The sequence below is a fragment of the Lipophrys pholis genome (genome assembly GCF_963383615.2).
Source record: "Lipophrys pholis genome assembly, chromosome: 6".
Taxonomy (NCBI): Eukaryota; Metazoa; Chordata; class Actinopteri; order Blenniiformes; family Blenniidae; genus Lipophrys; species Lipophrys pholis.
Window position 1 is genome coordinate 28,758,692 of NC_137629.1, and position 13,769 is coordinate 28,772,460.

Here is a 13,769-nt window from a genome sequence, read left to right on the forward strand (position 1 = left end):
GATAAGAGAGGATGAATAGTGCTGCAATCTGGAGATTCTTTCCTATTAAGTAAGAGACTGTAAACTATGTTCTGCCAAAATATCATGAAGAAGTGAACAACACCAGAAACTAAATCACCGGAGATGCCGTGCTACATGCTACATGCTAAAGAGTTTTGGGCTAACACACTAGCGATGCGCCATGCTAAACATGATTAAAATTTGATTGATACACTCCTTAACAGCGAGCTCTGTCCCTCTGTCTTCACGGCATTTAAGTACTGGTACCAGTACTCCGTTAGAAAAGTGGTATCAGTTCATCACTAGTTATTGTTGGGGGGAAAAAAGTGCCGAAAAAATGAATTTAAGGATACATTTATTATCATGAAATCCTTGGAAAAGCTGCTGAGTGCAAATGTGCAGACTGCTCTTGGAACTTCATGTCATGTCGTCGTGTCATCTCAAGGAGTTAAGGAGGCGTATCTTAAGCCCCACAGACAGACAGTGAGTAAATGGCTCCGATCCCCGCATAGAGGAGTCTCCCTGAATGAAGGATTAACTGTGGACTACCTGCTGTGAAGAGGCTTTTCGGGATGGACCAGCCAAAACAATGTTGAAACTGATTTCCCCGGGTGCAAAGTCTTGCCTCTGTGAATCACTGAAAGGCCGATTAGACAGCGTCCAGCTGAGTAAATCACTGATAGTGCTGCTAAAATGAGACACTCTTCCACTCAGGATCAGACTGTGTTAAGTGTCCCGAGACGTGGTGATCGTGTCTTGTCAAGATTACTATTCAGGAAGTAAATGGATTCGTTTGAGGACATTTCACAGGATCCAAAGTGAAAAATACCAAAGGAACATCTCGAGTGACTGAATTAAACTCTTAATGAACTCTGAGAGCAACATAATGGCCCAAAGACCTTAATATAACTTTTCCTCTTCACTCAAACGATATGGCCGCACTTTCAATAAGAGTAATTACAGCAGCAGTGACCTGGAACTCATTGAGGATTTCTGTCAAGCCTGCAGCAGGAACCTCGGCTACAGACACCCCCCCCCCCCCCCCCCCCCCCCCCCCCTCAAGTTATTACTAATCATATATTCAGACCACATATGTGGAAGAGCCTTTTAATTGAAATTTGCCTTCTTTTTTGTCCTGAAATGAACAGATACTGTTCCCAGTGGGCAGGAGCTCTTTGAATGGCTGATTAAAGCCACATAATACAAAGTTACGTTATAAAGCCAGGACATCAGTATTAGTGTAGTTGTTAGTATTAAAGACGGCTTAAAATTGTACTAAATTTGAAATATAGGCATTTCTTTGAAGGTTGTTTTACACGACTGAAATTATCTATATTAACTTTCACCAATTTGTACAAACAGTTTTAGATCACCGTTGGCTCCAAATGAAAGGCTGTAAGTAATGACTGGCACGCAGTCTGGTTAAAGGGACCAATAAGTGCATCGTGTCCTTTTCCGTGCAGGCCACGGCGAGCCACAATCATGTGCTCCTTTACGTCCGTGAAGATCGAGTATCAGGGGGAATTCACGTTATGATCCTCCTTAAAGTGCACGACAACAACAGCTGCCCAACCAAACTACAAAAACCTTCTACATCACTCTCTCTGCGTTTGGAGAGAAAATATTTTGAAATCAAAAGTTTACCGTGGCAGAAAACTAGAAATCAGCTGGACAATAAATAACCAGCGTCAAGTTAGGAAAATTGTCTGAAAGTTCAAGGTCAGAGTCCTCAAGTCACACCATTTGCAGTCATTAGAAACTTGGCAAGAGATGAAAGTATATTTAGAAGGTTGGAATTATCCACCTCACTACAGGTAATCCAGACTGTTTCTCCTGCTGCCAGTCATTTGAGCGAATGCTGAAATACGCACATAAGGAGAACACGACAATCCTGACTTACAGCCGATTTGTTTACCGCATTCATGGCCGAGTGAGCAGGTCAACTTTCACAGCTGATTTTGGCTCGTCCCCAAGTACAACCTGCAGCTCCAAGCTTACGCTTCGCACAGGAGGCTGCCAAACGGCGTCCTGAAGCACCGCGACCGAGGACGGGAGCTGCCAGGACGCTTTGGTCCGGCTCTGTGTGCAACGGTACCCTTTGTTTCAAAACCAGGCGGGACACTCACTCAGTAGGTTGCCTTTATTTTTGATCGGTTTCCGGCAAGGTTCCCGTGTTCAGGGAATGACATTCTCGGTGAGGGCCAAAACAAACAAAAAAAAAAGAAAAGAAGAAGAAGCATGGGCCAAGAGAGAAACTAGCACATAACAGATCCCCCCCCCCCCCCCCTCCGCGGTACAACTAGTAGAAAATACTAGCTGGTCCCTATAAATATAGCTCGGCGATTTAAGTCTTTCCAAATGTACAAGATATGTTACAGTTTAATTTCACAACATGGACAGTGGACATACAAAAACAACTTAGATGACTTTCTTCAGCTCGTCGTACAAGACGAGCACGAAGGCGCCGCCCATGCCTCGCAGCACGTTGGACAGCGCTCCCTTAAAGAACGCCTTGCTGCCTTCGTCACGCGCGATCTTCCTCCAGCAGTCCAGGGTGCCGCTGTACATGATGTCAGCTGATGAAAGAAAAAAAAAAAACACCGTCACACCTTCCTTCTTCTACTGACGCAACGAGTGCAGAAGACGACAGCGTTCACGTGACGCGCTCATTACCTCCTTTGCGTCCAGACTGCATCATCATACGACGGCGGACGGTGTCGAAGGGGTAAGACACCAGACCGGCCACCGCCGTCACAGACTGAGCAATCATCCAGCTCACCACGATGTGCGTGTTCTTCGGGTCTGGGAGCATGCCTGGAAGACAAAATGTCAAGGAGAGAGATCAGCTCCAGTCTCAAAGACAAGGAAATGTGAACTTGACTGATAGAAATCCAGTTCTGCGATGTCCGGCAGTGCAAACTCACCCTTCGCTGTGTCATAGACGCCGAAGTAAGCGGCTCTGTAGATGATGATGCCTTGCACCGAGACGCTGAAGCCCTGGTACAGACCCTTGATGCCATCGGACTTGGTGATCTTCACCAAGCAGTCACCCAGGCCTTTAAACTCACGGCCGCTTCCGGCCTTGCCCACGTCGGCGGCGAGACGCGTTCTGGCGAAGTCGAGGGGGTAGACGAAACAGAGCGACGTGGCTCCGGCGGCGCCGCCGGACGCCAGGTTCCCCGCGAAGTATCTCCAGAACTGTTTGTGCTTGTCCACGCCGTCGAGGAAAACCTTCTTGTACTTGTCCTTGAAGGCAAAGTTGAGGGCCTGCGTGGGGAAGTATCGGATGACGTTGGCCAGATTTCCTCTCCAGAACGAGAGGAACCCCTGCTCCTTGGGGATCCGGACGACGCAGTCCACGATCCCCTTGTACTGCTGGTCAGCGGCGATCTGTTTGCTGGCATGTTGCACCTGCGAGGAGAGCAGAGACGCTGCAGCACGTTAGAGGCAACAAGACGGAGATCCAGTTGGTCTCATCCAGTTTCTGCGTCCCACCTTGACCCGGTAACCCCCTGACTCATAATACCAAACGATTCAGTGCGTCTGCGTGGCAGACACACTTGCATTCACGTGGAGGGGAGCAACTCCTACAGCATCCATTCAACTATTCACAACCCCACCCACCCTTCTCCTACTCCCCCCTCCTCTCCCTCTGCTGCTGCTGCTGCTGAACCCCGGCCCAATGCAGCAGTGGAGAGACGTGGCGCAACCCCCGCTGTGACCTTGGCTGTGTGTTGTCCAGCCTAAGCTGATGGCCTGTTATTACCGAGCACGAGCATTAGCAGAGTGGTAGTGGGCGAGCATATGTGCCTGCTTTTAGGGACAGCAGATGTAAAGCACATGAGGCACTGCTGCGGCTCCCTGGCCAGTGGATTACATAACAGGTCTCCCGCCCCGATTGTGCTCATTCCTCATGTGTTGCCTGCACCAATCTCTTGACGGGGCTGCTCCCCATTTACTATTTTTAACTTAAGTTTCTACTCTGGATGAGAAATGACAGCATTTTTCTGGTGCAACCTGTCAAATTGACTCCATTACAAAGTAAAAGCTCTGCAGTGAGAAAAATCGATGAGCAGTTTTCTGCACGCAGCATCTTTATTCTAATAAGAATTAAAGCGTTTCTAGTTGTTTGCACAGGCACATACTGACCTGGAGGAGAAGCTTCACTCTCTCGATGGGGGCGACAGCTGTTTTGGAGATGGCAGCGGCGATGCCACCGGCCAGAAAGTCCTTGGCGAAGGAGATCGCGGTCTCGGACATCTTCAGGTGTTGCTCCGGAGGAGAGGGGTTCGCTGGGGTCTGCCTGTGGAGTCGAAATGGCCGGATCCACTCAAGAAGTGAGGGGATTTAACAAGTCCAAAGCGCGAGAAAAAAAACGTGAACTTCCACTTTGCCTACGTGATTGGTCGGTTCGCGCGGTAGTAGGCGGGGTCAAGAGACGACCGTCGCTTCTGATTCGCTGCTCTCGCCTGTCAATCAGCGGAATAAAAGTCTCCTCCTGACTGATCAGAGTCCCAAAAGAAATAAAAAAAATTCTGCAATAAGTTTTTAAGAATTGCTGGAGATCAGAAGGATTCAGAGGTTTCATCAGTGAATTGAAGCCGTTTGAAGATAAATAAAGGTGGTTTCAGGTGTCAAGCTGGAGCAGCTGAGGCCTGCTAAAGGTCATCCCATCCGTCACACTGGTGTCAAGCCAGCGCACTAAACAGATTTCAAAATAAAAGTGACATTCCAGTAAATGAGAGCTCCATGTTAGTTAAAACACAAATGGCTAATAATAATAATAATAATAATAATAATAATAACAGGCGGCAGCAAAGCTTATAAATGAGTGCATTGTTATTACTTAAATAATCATTAGGAATCAAATACTAATAAAACCTACTGCCCGTTATTAAAAGGAAATACTCTGTTACACTCATTCCATGTCAGACTGATGGTAGACAACCTCAGGGTGTCAATCACAAAGTGCCAGCCCATTCTGATGTGGCATATCAAAATAAGAGCCCTCTTAAACACCATGTGTAGGCTTGTTTTGTCCTAAATTCAGACTGATATTAAAAGGAAATTCCTGGTTGTCATAAACCAATTCCATGTCAGACTGAGAGTAGGTCCCCTAAGGATGTCACTCACAAAGCGCCAGCCCAATCTGATGTGGCATATCAAAATAAGAGCCCTCTGAATTAGCACATCTGGGCTCCTGTCCCTCTAATTTCAGACTAACATTAAAAGTAATTCCATGTTGTCATTCACGCATTCCATGTCAGACTGATAGTTGACAACCTCAGGGTGGCACCCGCAAAGTGACAGCCCAATAAGATGTGGAATATCAAAATAAGAGCCCACTGAAATAGCACATCTGGGCTATAATATAATATAAATCTGTATTTTGCCAAGATATGCTGTTTCGCTGAGCTTTTAATTTGAAAAAGGTTATCTGAATGGGCTGATGTTTATAGTATTATAGTAACATTAATACATCAGTGACTGAAAATGTGTTTGCTTTTTTTTTTTGCCTCTGCAGGCAAAACGTTTTATTAACATTTCATTATGAATACTTTGTATTTATGACATCCTTTTATTTTCTTTGTTATAAGCAGTAGTAATAATTTGTGTTGTATTAACTAACTTCACGAGAGCGAGAGCCCATTGACTGGAAAGTCACTTTTATTTTGAAATCCGTTTAGTGTGCTTTTACGGTAATGCATGGTGTATGGTCGCACTGCTAAACAGAGCGTAGGCTGGTTTGACTGTTTTGAGAAGATCTGCCACTGGTCTCACACTGATTCAATCTGATTGACAGCAGACTTGAATGGAGCTGAAAATGAAGTAAATTAAAAAGTACAAAGTACTTCCAAGAAGACAGTATTGGAACAACAATACTCTTAAATGTATTTACAATTTAATAATTGAAACAGTAGTTCACTTAAGTACAAACTCTCAGCACTGCGAGTGTATTGTAGTGTTGCTGCTCAATATGCACAGAGAAAGAAAAAAATATCCGACTCAGCATTTTTTTTTTTTAATGCATTTCTCAAACCCAAGTGTCAAATTCAGTTTGAATATGCCAGCCACTACACCAACCTTGCAGCCTGCAGCAGGGTATTTTCTGTAGCTTTACTGTACGGCGCTGTAAATCTACTGGTCGGGCAGCAAACTGCAGATTTCATTTTCCAAACTGGTTTTGACATTAGTGTAAAGGTATTGGTCGTAATGGAGCTTAAAATGCCGCAGGACACTTCAGGGCTCAGAAACCTTTTGCTTTGATCTGGTCTTGGATAGACTTGCAGCGACCGGCGGAGGCAATACTTTTATATTTTTTTATTATTATTATTATTCTCTCCTGTAGAACTTTTTAAGCTGAGACTTTGAAAAACACACAGAGGAACGTCACGTTAACCATGTGCAAGTGAAGAAACACATTTTAATGCCGTGAGCACATTTCTCCCATCTCAGTCCATGTCTCTTAGACATGGACTGGACATTGAGCATTTTAACAATCAATTTACAAAAAAAAAAAAAAAGAATGAAACACGAGTCTGTCGCCCATTAAACCACAATGTTAATATGAGTACAGGAGTATTTTCCAGAATACTCCGTGTGACTAAACAATTGCACTTTTTTTTTGACATTATTGCATTAAAACGGCAATCAGCTCTAAAATAAATATAAAAACCTCAAGGCACGTCTTAGTAGATTATGAACCGTAAGTGAAGAAATGATAACCAATAATACTGTCGGATGAAACGATGGAGTTCAGAAGGAGGTAGAGGACACATCTTTTCTTCTTGGGAGTTGTGACTCTTTTTGCTGGTTGAAGGCGGTCAGTAGTCGTTATTAACATTGTTTTCTTTTTACCAGAAGTCTTCCCGGGTGAAGCGTCACCAGCGATTTCCCAGAGACGAGCCCTCCGAACCGAAGCTCCTGTTTTTCAAGTAGCGCTTGACCTCCTGCAGCTCGTACGGCCCGAGGCTCTGGTCGACCCCCGGGGTGAGCTGGTAGCTCAGCGGGGAAACGATGAAGCCGTTGCGGTAAAGGCAAACCTGCTTACACATCTCGAAGCAGGCGAAGAGAAGACCGAAGTAGGGAACAATCTGTAAGCCAAAGGTGAGATTTTTTATTTTAATTTAAATATATATATATACATATTTTAATTGATTATTCAGTGTGTAAAACAATGTACAGCTACAGTGATATAGGGGATGGAGTTCCACCTCGTTTGTGATACTCTTACTTTTACATACCGTACATTATTACCCCCCCAAATTCCTCCGTCTGCAGAGGCCATGGGTGACAATCCTTTCACTGCCATAAAGGCCCTCGTGCTCAAACACGTGCGGTTATTTCAGGTCGTGTTTGTTTGTAACTCAGCATCAAGTTCACCAGCGTTCCCGCCGCATGAATGACCCCACACACACACACACACACGAGATGAGATGATGACGAATTAGTCGCCGTTCGGCGACGGAGCCGTACCTTGATGGAGTTGGCAGCGAGGCCGTTCCACAGCGAGAGGACGCCCTTGTTTTTCACAACCTGGATGAAACAGTCGACGGTTCCCGAGAAGTGGACGTCCACTCCGCCGAGATGAGGAAGACGGGAACTCTGAGCCTGAGAAATAAAACAGTGAACGTGAACATTCAGGCCGTCGATGACGTGGGCGACCGAGGAAGAAAACTGAAATGACTCTTCCCTTCACAGGGAGTTAAATTGGAAAGAAAGAAATAAAAGTCCTCAGTACTAAATTAAATGTTGCGTAAAGAGACGGTAGATTTCATAAAAGGGGCTTGAAAAGTGAAGTTAATGTAAACATGGCAGCGAGCCACAGTGCGAGTTGAGGAATAAGTCGTTCTAAACCCCGTTTCAATCATTACCCTCAACCTCTGCAAACATTCACAGCTGTTTTGTTTTTGTTTTCTTTCTCGTCCGCTCTCCGCATTAATGTTTAACTCCAGGCCTTTCCACAAAGTGGCTTGAAGTAAATGGTGTATAAACGCATCGTTTCTCCACTGCGAGGCGACGGAGGTGTGATGGTTTGATGAGCTGGAAGGCACACACGGCTCTCAGCGTGCCCGCTGTCTGAGAGCTGCCAGCTATCTTTAGAGGACTTATCTATAGCTTCAGCAGACCTGGGTCACATTCACATTCCCAGCTGCTGTTAAACCCTGCTGTCTAATAATAGGCTGATAAAACCGGATGTAGTTTTCTGTCCTTATGCTGACCATTGTTCCACATGTGTCTTTCCTAAAGGGAAGACTTCTTCAATCCAGGAAGCAAACGTCTTTATCCAAACTTATGATCGTGTCAACTACACACACAGACGTTATTTAATGGAAGTAAACTCATACATTTTAAAAAGGTATGTCAGAAATCATGAGGACGAGAAAGAATCTGACGCTCCACGTTCACGTCTCATGCGGAGTCTGTGTGCAAGCACACCGCTACTGCCCTCTTGTGGTCAAATAGTGGTAATACAGAAATAAAAAACGAGTCAGTTTTCCATTTGGCCGATTTAAAAAAAAGATACCTAATTCAGTAAGAGGGTCATGTGCATTACGAGTTGGCATCTCTGTGCAGCTGTAAGCATTTTATTTCAAAGCTTAAAAAAAGGAAAGAAAGAAAAACAACTCAATGCCAAATATGTTTGTGAATAGCCTCTAATAGCAATATATATATATATCACCTATCCTCAATGCAGCAAAGTGGTCATATATGCTTTCAATTCATCCCACTTCTCGTTATGTTGTATTGTCCAGATGTCACTTCCATGCTGAAGATGGAAGTGAGAGCACCGCTGCCCTTCACTGCCTCGCCCTTTATGATTCAGGACTTTTTACAGTTTATTCTTCACGTACAAATCATTTTGTTCCAAGTCTGTCCTTTATAGTGTTCTTTTTTCTTCTTACAACCTCACGTCTCTTCAGGGTCTCTCAGGTCTGCTGACCAAGCTGTTACACAATGAGGGAAGAGTTGAGGTTTTACTTTCACCCTCTGAAGAGCCGCTTCTGCATGTTAACCCGACAGTCTGTTCTTAAATCTCCTCATGAGAACACGTTGCTACCTCTTGGCTAAACCTCACAATTGCTTTCCAATGAACGTTTATGCTGTATTGTTTTTTATTTCTGTTGGTGTCATGAGCCAATCCCTTTTTAAATCTTTAAGTTGTAAAGAAATCTAGAATATTAAACGGTTATATCATTATTCAACAGACACATGTGCATCCAATGGAGAAAGCAAAAGTGGTGAACGGGTGCATGAGTCCAGGTCACATACCTGCATTTTCCGCTTTACAGTTTCAAAAGGGTAGGAGAGTGTTTGAGCCACGGCGGCTGCAACACAGCCGTTAATGAAGTTCTGCAGAGGAGTGAAGCGAAAAGGAGGCTCCTGCCAGAGTTTGTCCAAGTTCATGTAGACTGCATAGCATCCCACAGAAAAAGGAACTGCACCTGTGAATAAACAAAATGCGATTTGAGACGCAGTGAAGCACGACGGGAGATAAACGACAGGTGTGTGTGTGTGTGTGTGTGTATTCTGGCGACGGAGTCACCAAACTAGAAGTCCCACCTAGGACGGTGAGGGAGAAGCCCCTGTAGAGGGCCGGCAGCCCTTCGTTGCCGTAGACCTTTGAGAGGCAGTGAATCACGCCGAGATACGTGGGCTGTCGGCAGTTCTGCGCGACGAGCCTGGTCTCCGCCACCTCCAGCGGGTATGTGACCAGGGCGGCGGCCACGCCGGCCAGCCCACCGGCAAATATGGCCCTCCACTGGGAAACAAATCCCAGTTCATCCATGTGAAGGTGGACTATCCTGCGAACACAGGAAGGACAAACACATTGAATAATAAAGTGGAATGTTTAAATATTTTGTAGTGGTCAAGGCTCTCACAGAGAGAGAGAGACGGTCCCGAGTTTGAGTTCAGGATCTTCCTGTGTAGAGATCACATGCTCTGCAAGTGTTTGTTTGTTTGTTTACTTTGGCTGTTACAAATTAAGGGATTCACTCATTCCAGTTGACTTTACAATGGACAGTTTCAGTGAGTGTAGATGAAAATAACTTCCAGCCTAAAGCTCCTCGTTAAATATCTAATATCGGTCCATGAACCATGAAGAGGAAGCTGTCCACTCAGGATCACACGAATGACCACGTGTGACAGACAGACTGTATTAAAGGCCTTGTCTCATCCTGGTACACGGTGTACGAACAGGACTCAGGTGGTCACGCGTGTCTCAGAACGTGACCGGACGCACACTGATCCGCACTTTCCCCTCCCGTGTTTACATCAGATTGAAGATTTATGACTCTGCGTTGTCCCCGCGTGTTTATGTTGTTCATCAGACACGCTGTCAGCGCCGCGGCACGTTTTGTCTCGCAGTAACCCCGACACAACACTTGGGCGCCTATTCCCCTCAGCGCTGACTGACAGGCACAACGACACTGAGGAGTGGGAATGTTTTGGGCTCTGGGCTGGAGAGAAGAGGACTCATCGTGGCCTTTCATGATGTTTAATATCTCCAGACATTCATCTTTCTTACAGGAAAATCTAACTTTTAGCTCTAAAGTTGGCAAATAATCTCTGTTATTGATTTTGTTGACCACACGATTAACGATCAATTATTAATTTAACAATCAACAATCATTGGATTAATGAGGCTTTCAAACATTGGTTGATTACAGTTCCATTCAGAAATGGTAAGACTGACATGTTATTGAATACGATAAAAAAAAATGTCCCAATGTGAGACTGTTGTGATTAGTGTAGTTTGTGACGCATCCCCAGCAACATATTTTTTATCATAATGTAATATTCCAAGAGTTGCTCTGTTTTTCTGTTGTCTATTTTTAATAAACAAACACAAGAAGCCTGCACTGAATATGTGAGAAACCCCTTTCGTAAGTTTTCCCCACTCGGTTCGAACTCAGTGTGCCTGTTAGACAACACGCAGGGCAACATTAACCTGCCTCCTGTAAATATGGACTGAGCGAACGGAGGTTTCTGATTGGCTGGAAACAAAAGGTGCGCCTGTCCAGTGAAACAGGAAGTAACTCTCGAGGAACAGGAATTAAGTACACAGACTGTTCAAACAAAGATATTTCTTCCTGGTATTTCACCACATCGGACATGATAAGCAACATGAAAATAACATTTAGTCCTCGTGTGTTTCTAACGAATTAAAGAAAAGTCGCTGTCAGCTGATCCAAGCTCTCCAGGAAGCCGGAAATTGGAGGGGGAAAAATGAACAAAACTCAGATATACACAACTATAAATGATATAAATGATATAATTATACGACCGGAGGGAGTTAAAACTGCACATTGAGCTCTACTTACTTTCTGTATGCGGTGAGATGAACTGCGGTGTAAGGAAACAGGCGCACACAGGAGGCCAGGTTTCCCTTCCAAAAGCCCCGCAGCCCCTCATTCTGGTAGATCAGCAGGAAACTTTGCCAGAAGCCCCTCTTGGTGTGAAAAGTGCCCACCTGGCTTTTAATCTTCACCACTTCCAGCGGCGACGTGGCGGTTTTACTGAACAAGCCGGAGAAACCGACACACGCGAAGCTTTGGGAACTCGTCAGTCTGTTGTCTTTTCTCACCGAGGCCATCACTGTCCGGCCGCTTCGACGAGCTCCTCCGGCCCGGACAGGACTGCGGTTTTCTCGGAAAAGCAGAGGAGGGTCTGTTTGTACCGGAGAAACATCTAAATATAGGTGGCGAGGAGGTGTCCTGCTCCTGTCCTCCTTTCCAGCGGCGTTATGTGACAGACTCACGTCACTTTGACTCGTCCGGCTGCAGATGAGCGTTGGAACCAGCAGAGGGCGCTCAGTGACCTGGTTTCCAGCTTATCCTCACATGTGGCACAACTTGAGGCGTTTCACGTGACGCTTTAAGGTTTATTGCAGAGAAAATGATTATGCAAAATGATCCCTTAAAGAGATGAGTCATGCTTTCGTTATAGTTGTTGGATTATTATTCATTTAGTCTTTGATGACGCTGCATTATGTTGAGTTCCCTCATATTGACATTGCTTATAATGCAAATTCCCTGTAATATGTTTGTACATTTTCAGGAAGCTTCAGGGTTAAGGCACGATTAAAAATGGTTGCAACTGTTATCGTCAATCCCAAGTGGGCAGTACATGTTCAACTGAGAACCCATGCAAATATTTTAGAATTTAAAAATGAAACACAAGATTAGGCAGAGAGAGGAAGAAATGCACGTCTGTAAAAATCAAAAGAACAAGTGCTGTATGTAAACATGCTTGTAACAAATGAATGATTTCCATTTCCATTTTCACCCTCAGAGATATTAATAGTTTGGGGTTCCCCAAAAGAGTTGCAGAGTGGGCTCAGTGAATAAAGGGGAATTATTAAGTAATAGTCGTTCTATAGACATTATATGAAATTACTGATTTGGGGGCAAAAAACAACAATATGATCAAAACAGTTCAGTGATGAGTTAAGCTTAAGTTTACTGTCCTTTATGAATCGTGAGAGTGACCAAAACAAAGCTCTTTCAACACAAAACACATTTTATTAGTATCTCTTACTGTGTGATGTTAAATACAATACTATGTTAACTTGTTAAATGTCTATTAAATAGCAGTTAAATCGTTGTACTCATCCAGTTATTGAATATAACTGAGGATGTTAACCTGCAGTGATTTACAAGCTCGAACAAAAACTAAAATCAAATTTTTTTTGTAAGTAAATTTAATAAATACAATTCATTACTGCATCATACGTTTCCATCTTCTAAAAATACACAAGATATTTATCATCACAATGAGCATATTTTGTTGTGACACAAAATTCCACGGGGTGCATTTTATGCGCATAAAGAAAAGAAATGTGACTAAAGTTAACTTTAAAGTTCAGGAGTTGGTGATCTATCTGACTGATGTTATAACATTGGAGGACGTGAAACTTGAAATCTTTGAAAATAATTGGACAAATTCATGTACAGCACTTTGTTTCAACTGCAGTTGTTTTTAAAGTGCTATATAAGTTAAGTTAAGTTAAGCAGGACACTAAGTGTGAACATTTTAATCCTAATGAATTATCAAAAGGAACTTTAAGACTTGTTTACCCGATATTTTCAAGTCTCAAAACGTCTTATTCATTTTATATTACTTATTATTATAAATGATCTAAATCACACATATTTCATGCATTACAGATCTATTTCTTTCTCTTAAATGGGATCCCTTTCTCACTGTATTTACAAGAGTTTAAACCCTTGTTGCCATATATAACACACTATGAGTACTGATGTGCCACTACATATTCTGTTATTAAATGTACTATAAACACCCACAATGTGTTTAATATCACTTCTTTTATGTGATCAAAATTATTGTCACAATGTATATATATTGTTTTCCGATATTCAAATTAAACTCATTATCCAGGAGCATCAGTGGTCGGTTTAGGAGTAAGAGATGCTATTCTAAGGGATTCCAAAGGAAATCGGACAACGGAGTTTATGAGAGGAATCATTTATATTCTATATTCTAAAGTTTCTACTTAAGCAGACTCTTTTTCAATGTGGAGCACAAACTATTTATCATGTTTCCTGTGACTGTCATGAACACGTTGTTCCAACACTGTTTGATTTGGACTTTTCTGTATTATAGATATGTGACTGTTCAGCTGAAGCACTGCAGTTATAAACTGCTCATCTAAAAATGAACTAATCTTTTCTGACGACTTTAAAAAAAAATATCAAAGGAATCATGACTTTTGTCAGATATTTTTAGACACTTTATTCATCCCA

General features: G+C 43.4%; 2 protein-coding genes across 2 annotated transcripts; both read right to left on the reverse strand.

The window, feature by feature from the left end:
• Positions 1 to 2,361: 2,361 nt before the first annotated feature.
• Positions 2,362 to 4,684, reverse strand: slc25a5 (solute carrier family 25 member 5). Its single transcript, XM_080466360.1, has 4 exons — positions 4,150 to 4,684; positions 2,925 to 3,411; positions 2,674 to 2,814; positions 2,362 to 2,576 (listed from the first exon to the last, which is right to left on the reverse strand). The coding sequence occupies exons 1-4, from the start codon at positions 4,258 to 4,260 to the stop codon at positions 2,419 to 2,421; spliced, it is 897 nt and encodes a 298-aa protein (XP_080322486.1). The 5' UTR covers positions 4,261 to 4,684; the 3' UTR covers positions 2,362 to 2,418.
• Positions 4,685 to 6,024: 1,340 nt separating this feature from the next.
• On the reverse strand, positions 6,025 to 11,794 carry slc25a43 (solute carrier family 25 member 43). The gene is made up of 5 exons (XM_080466148.1): positions 11,328 to 11,794; positions 9,565 to 9,806; positions 9,274 to 9,446; positions 7,477 to 7,611; positions 6,025 to 7,094 (listed from the first exon to the last, which is right to left on the reverse strand). The coding sequence occupies exons 1-5, from the start codon at positions 11,597 to 11,599 to the stop codon at positions 6,882 to 6,884; spliced, it is 1,035 nt and encodes a 344-aa protein (XP_080322274.1). The 5' UTR covers positions 11,600 to 11,794; the 3' UTR covers positions 6,025 to 6,881.
• Positions 11,795 to 13,769: the final 1,975 nt, after the last annotated feature.

Bases quoted from the DNA above. Each gene is read 5' to 3' on its own strand.
- slc25a5 (XM_080466360.1), bottom strand. From the start codon at position 4,260: ATGTCCGAGACCGCGATCTCCTTCGCCAAGGACTTTCTGGCCGGTGGC. The intron at 3,412-4,149 runs GTCAGTATGTGC...CTCTCCTCGCAG, and splicing joins GAGTGAAGCTTCTCCTCCAG to GTGCAACATGCCAGCAAACA. The intron at 2,815-2,924 runs GTGAGTTTGCAC...TTTGTCTTCCAG, and splicing joins CGTCTATGACACAGCGAAGG to GCATGCTCCCAGACCCGAAG.
- slc25a43 (XM_080466148.1), bottom strand. From the start codon at position 11,599: ATGGCCTCGGTGAGAAAAGACAACAGACTGACGAGTTCCCAAAGCTTC. The intron at 9,807-11,327 runs GTAAGTAGAGCT...CTGTGTTCGCAG, and splicing joins CATCTCACCGCATACAGAAA to GATAGTCCACCTTCACATGG. The intron at 7,612-9,273 runs GTATGTGACCTG...TTTATTTCTCAG, and splicing joins CTGTAAAGCGGAAAATGCAG to GCTCAGAGTTCCCGTCTTCC.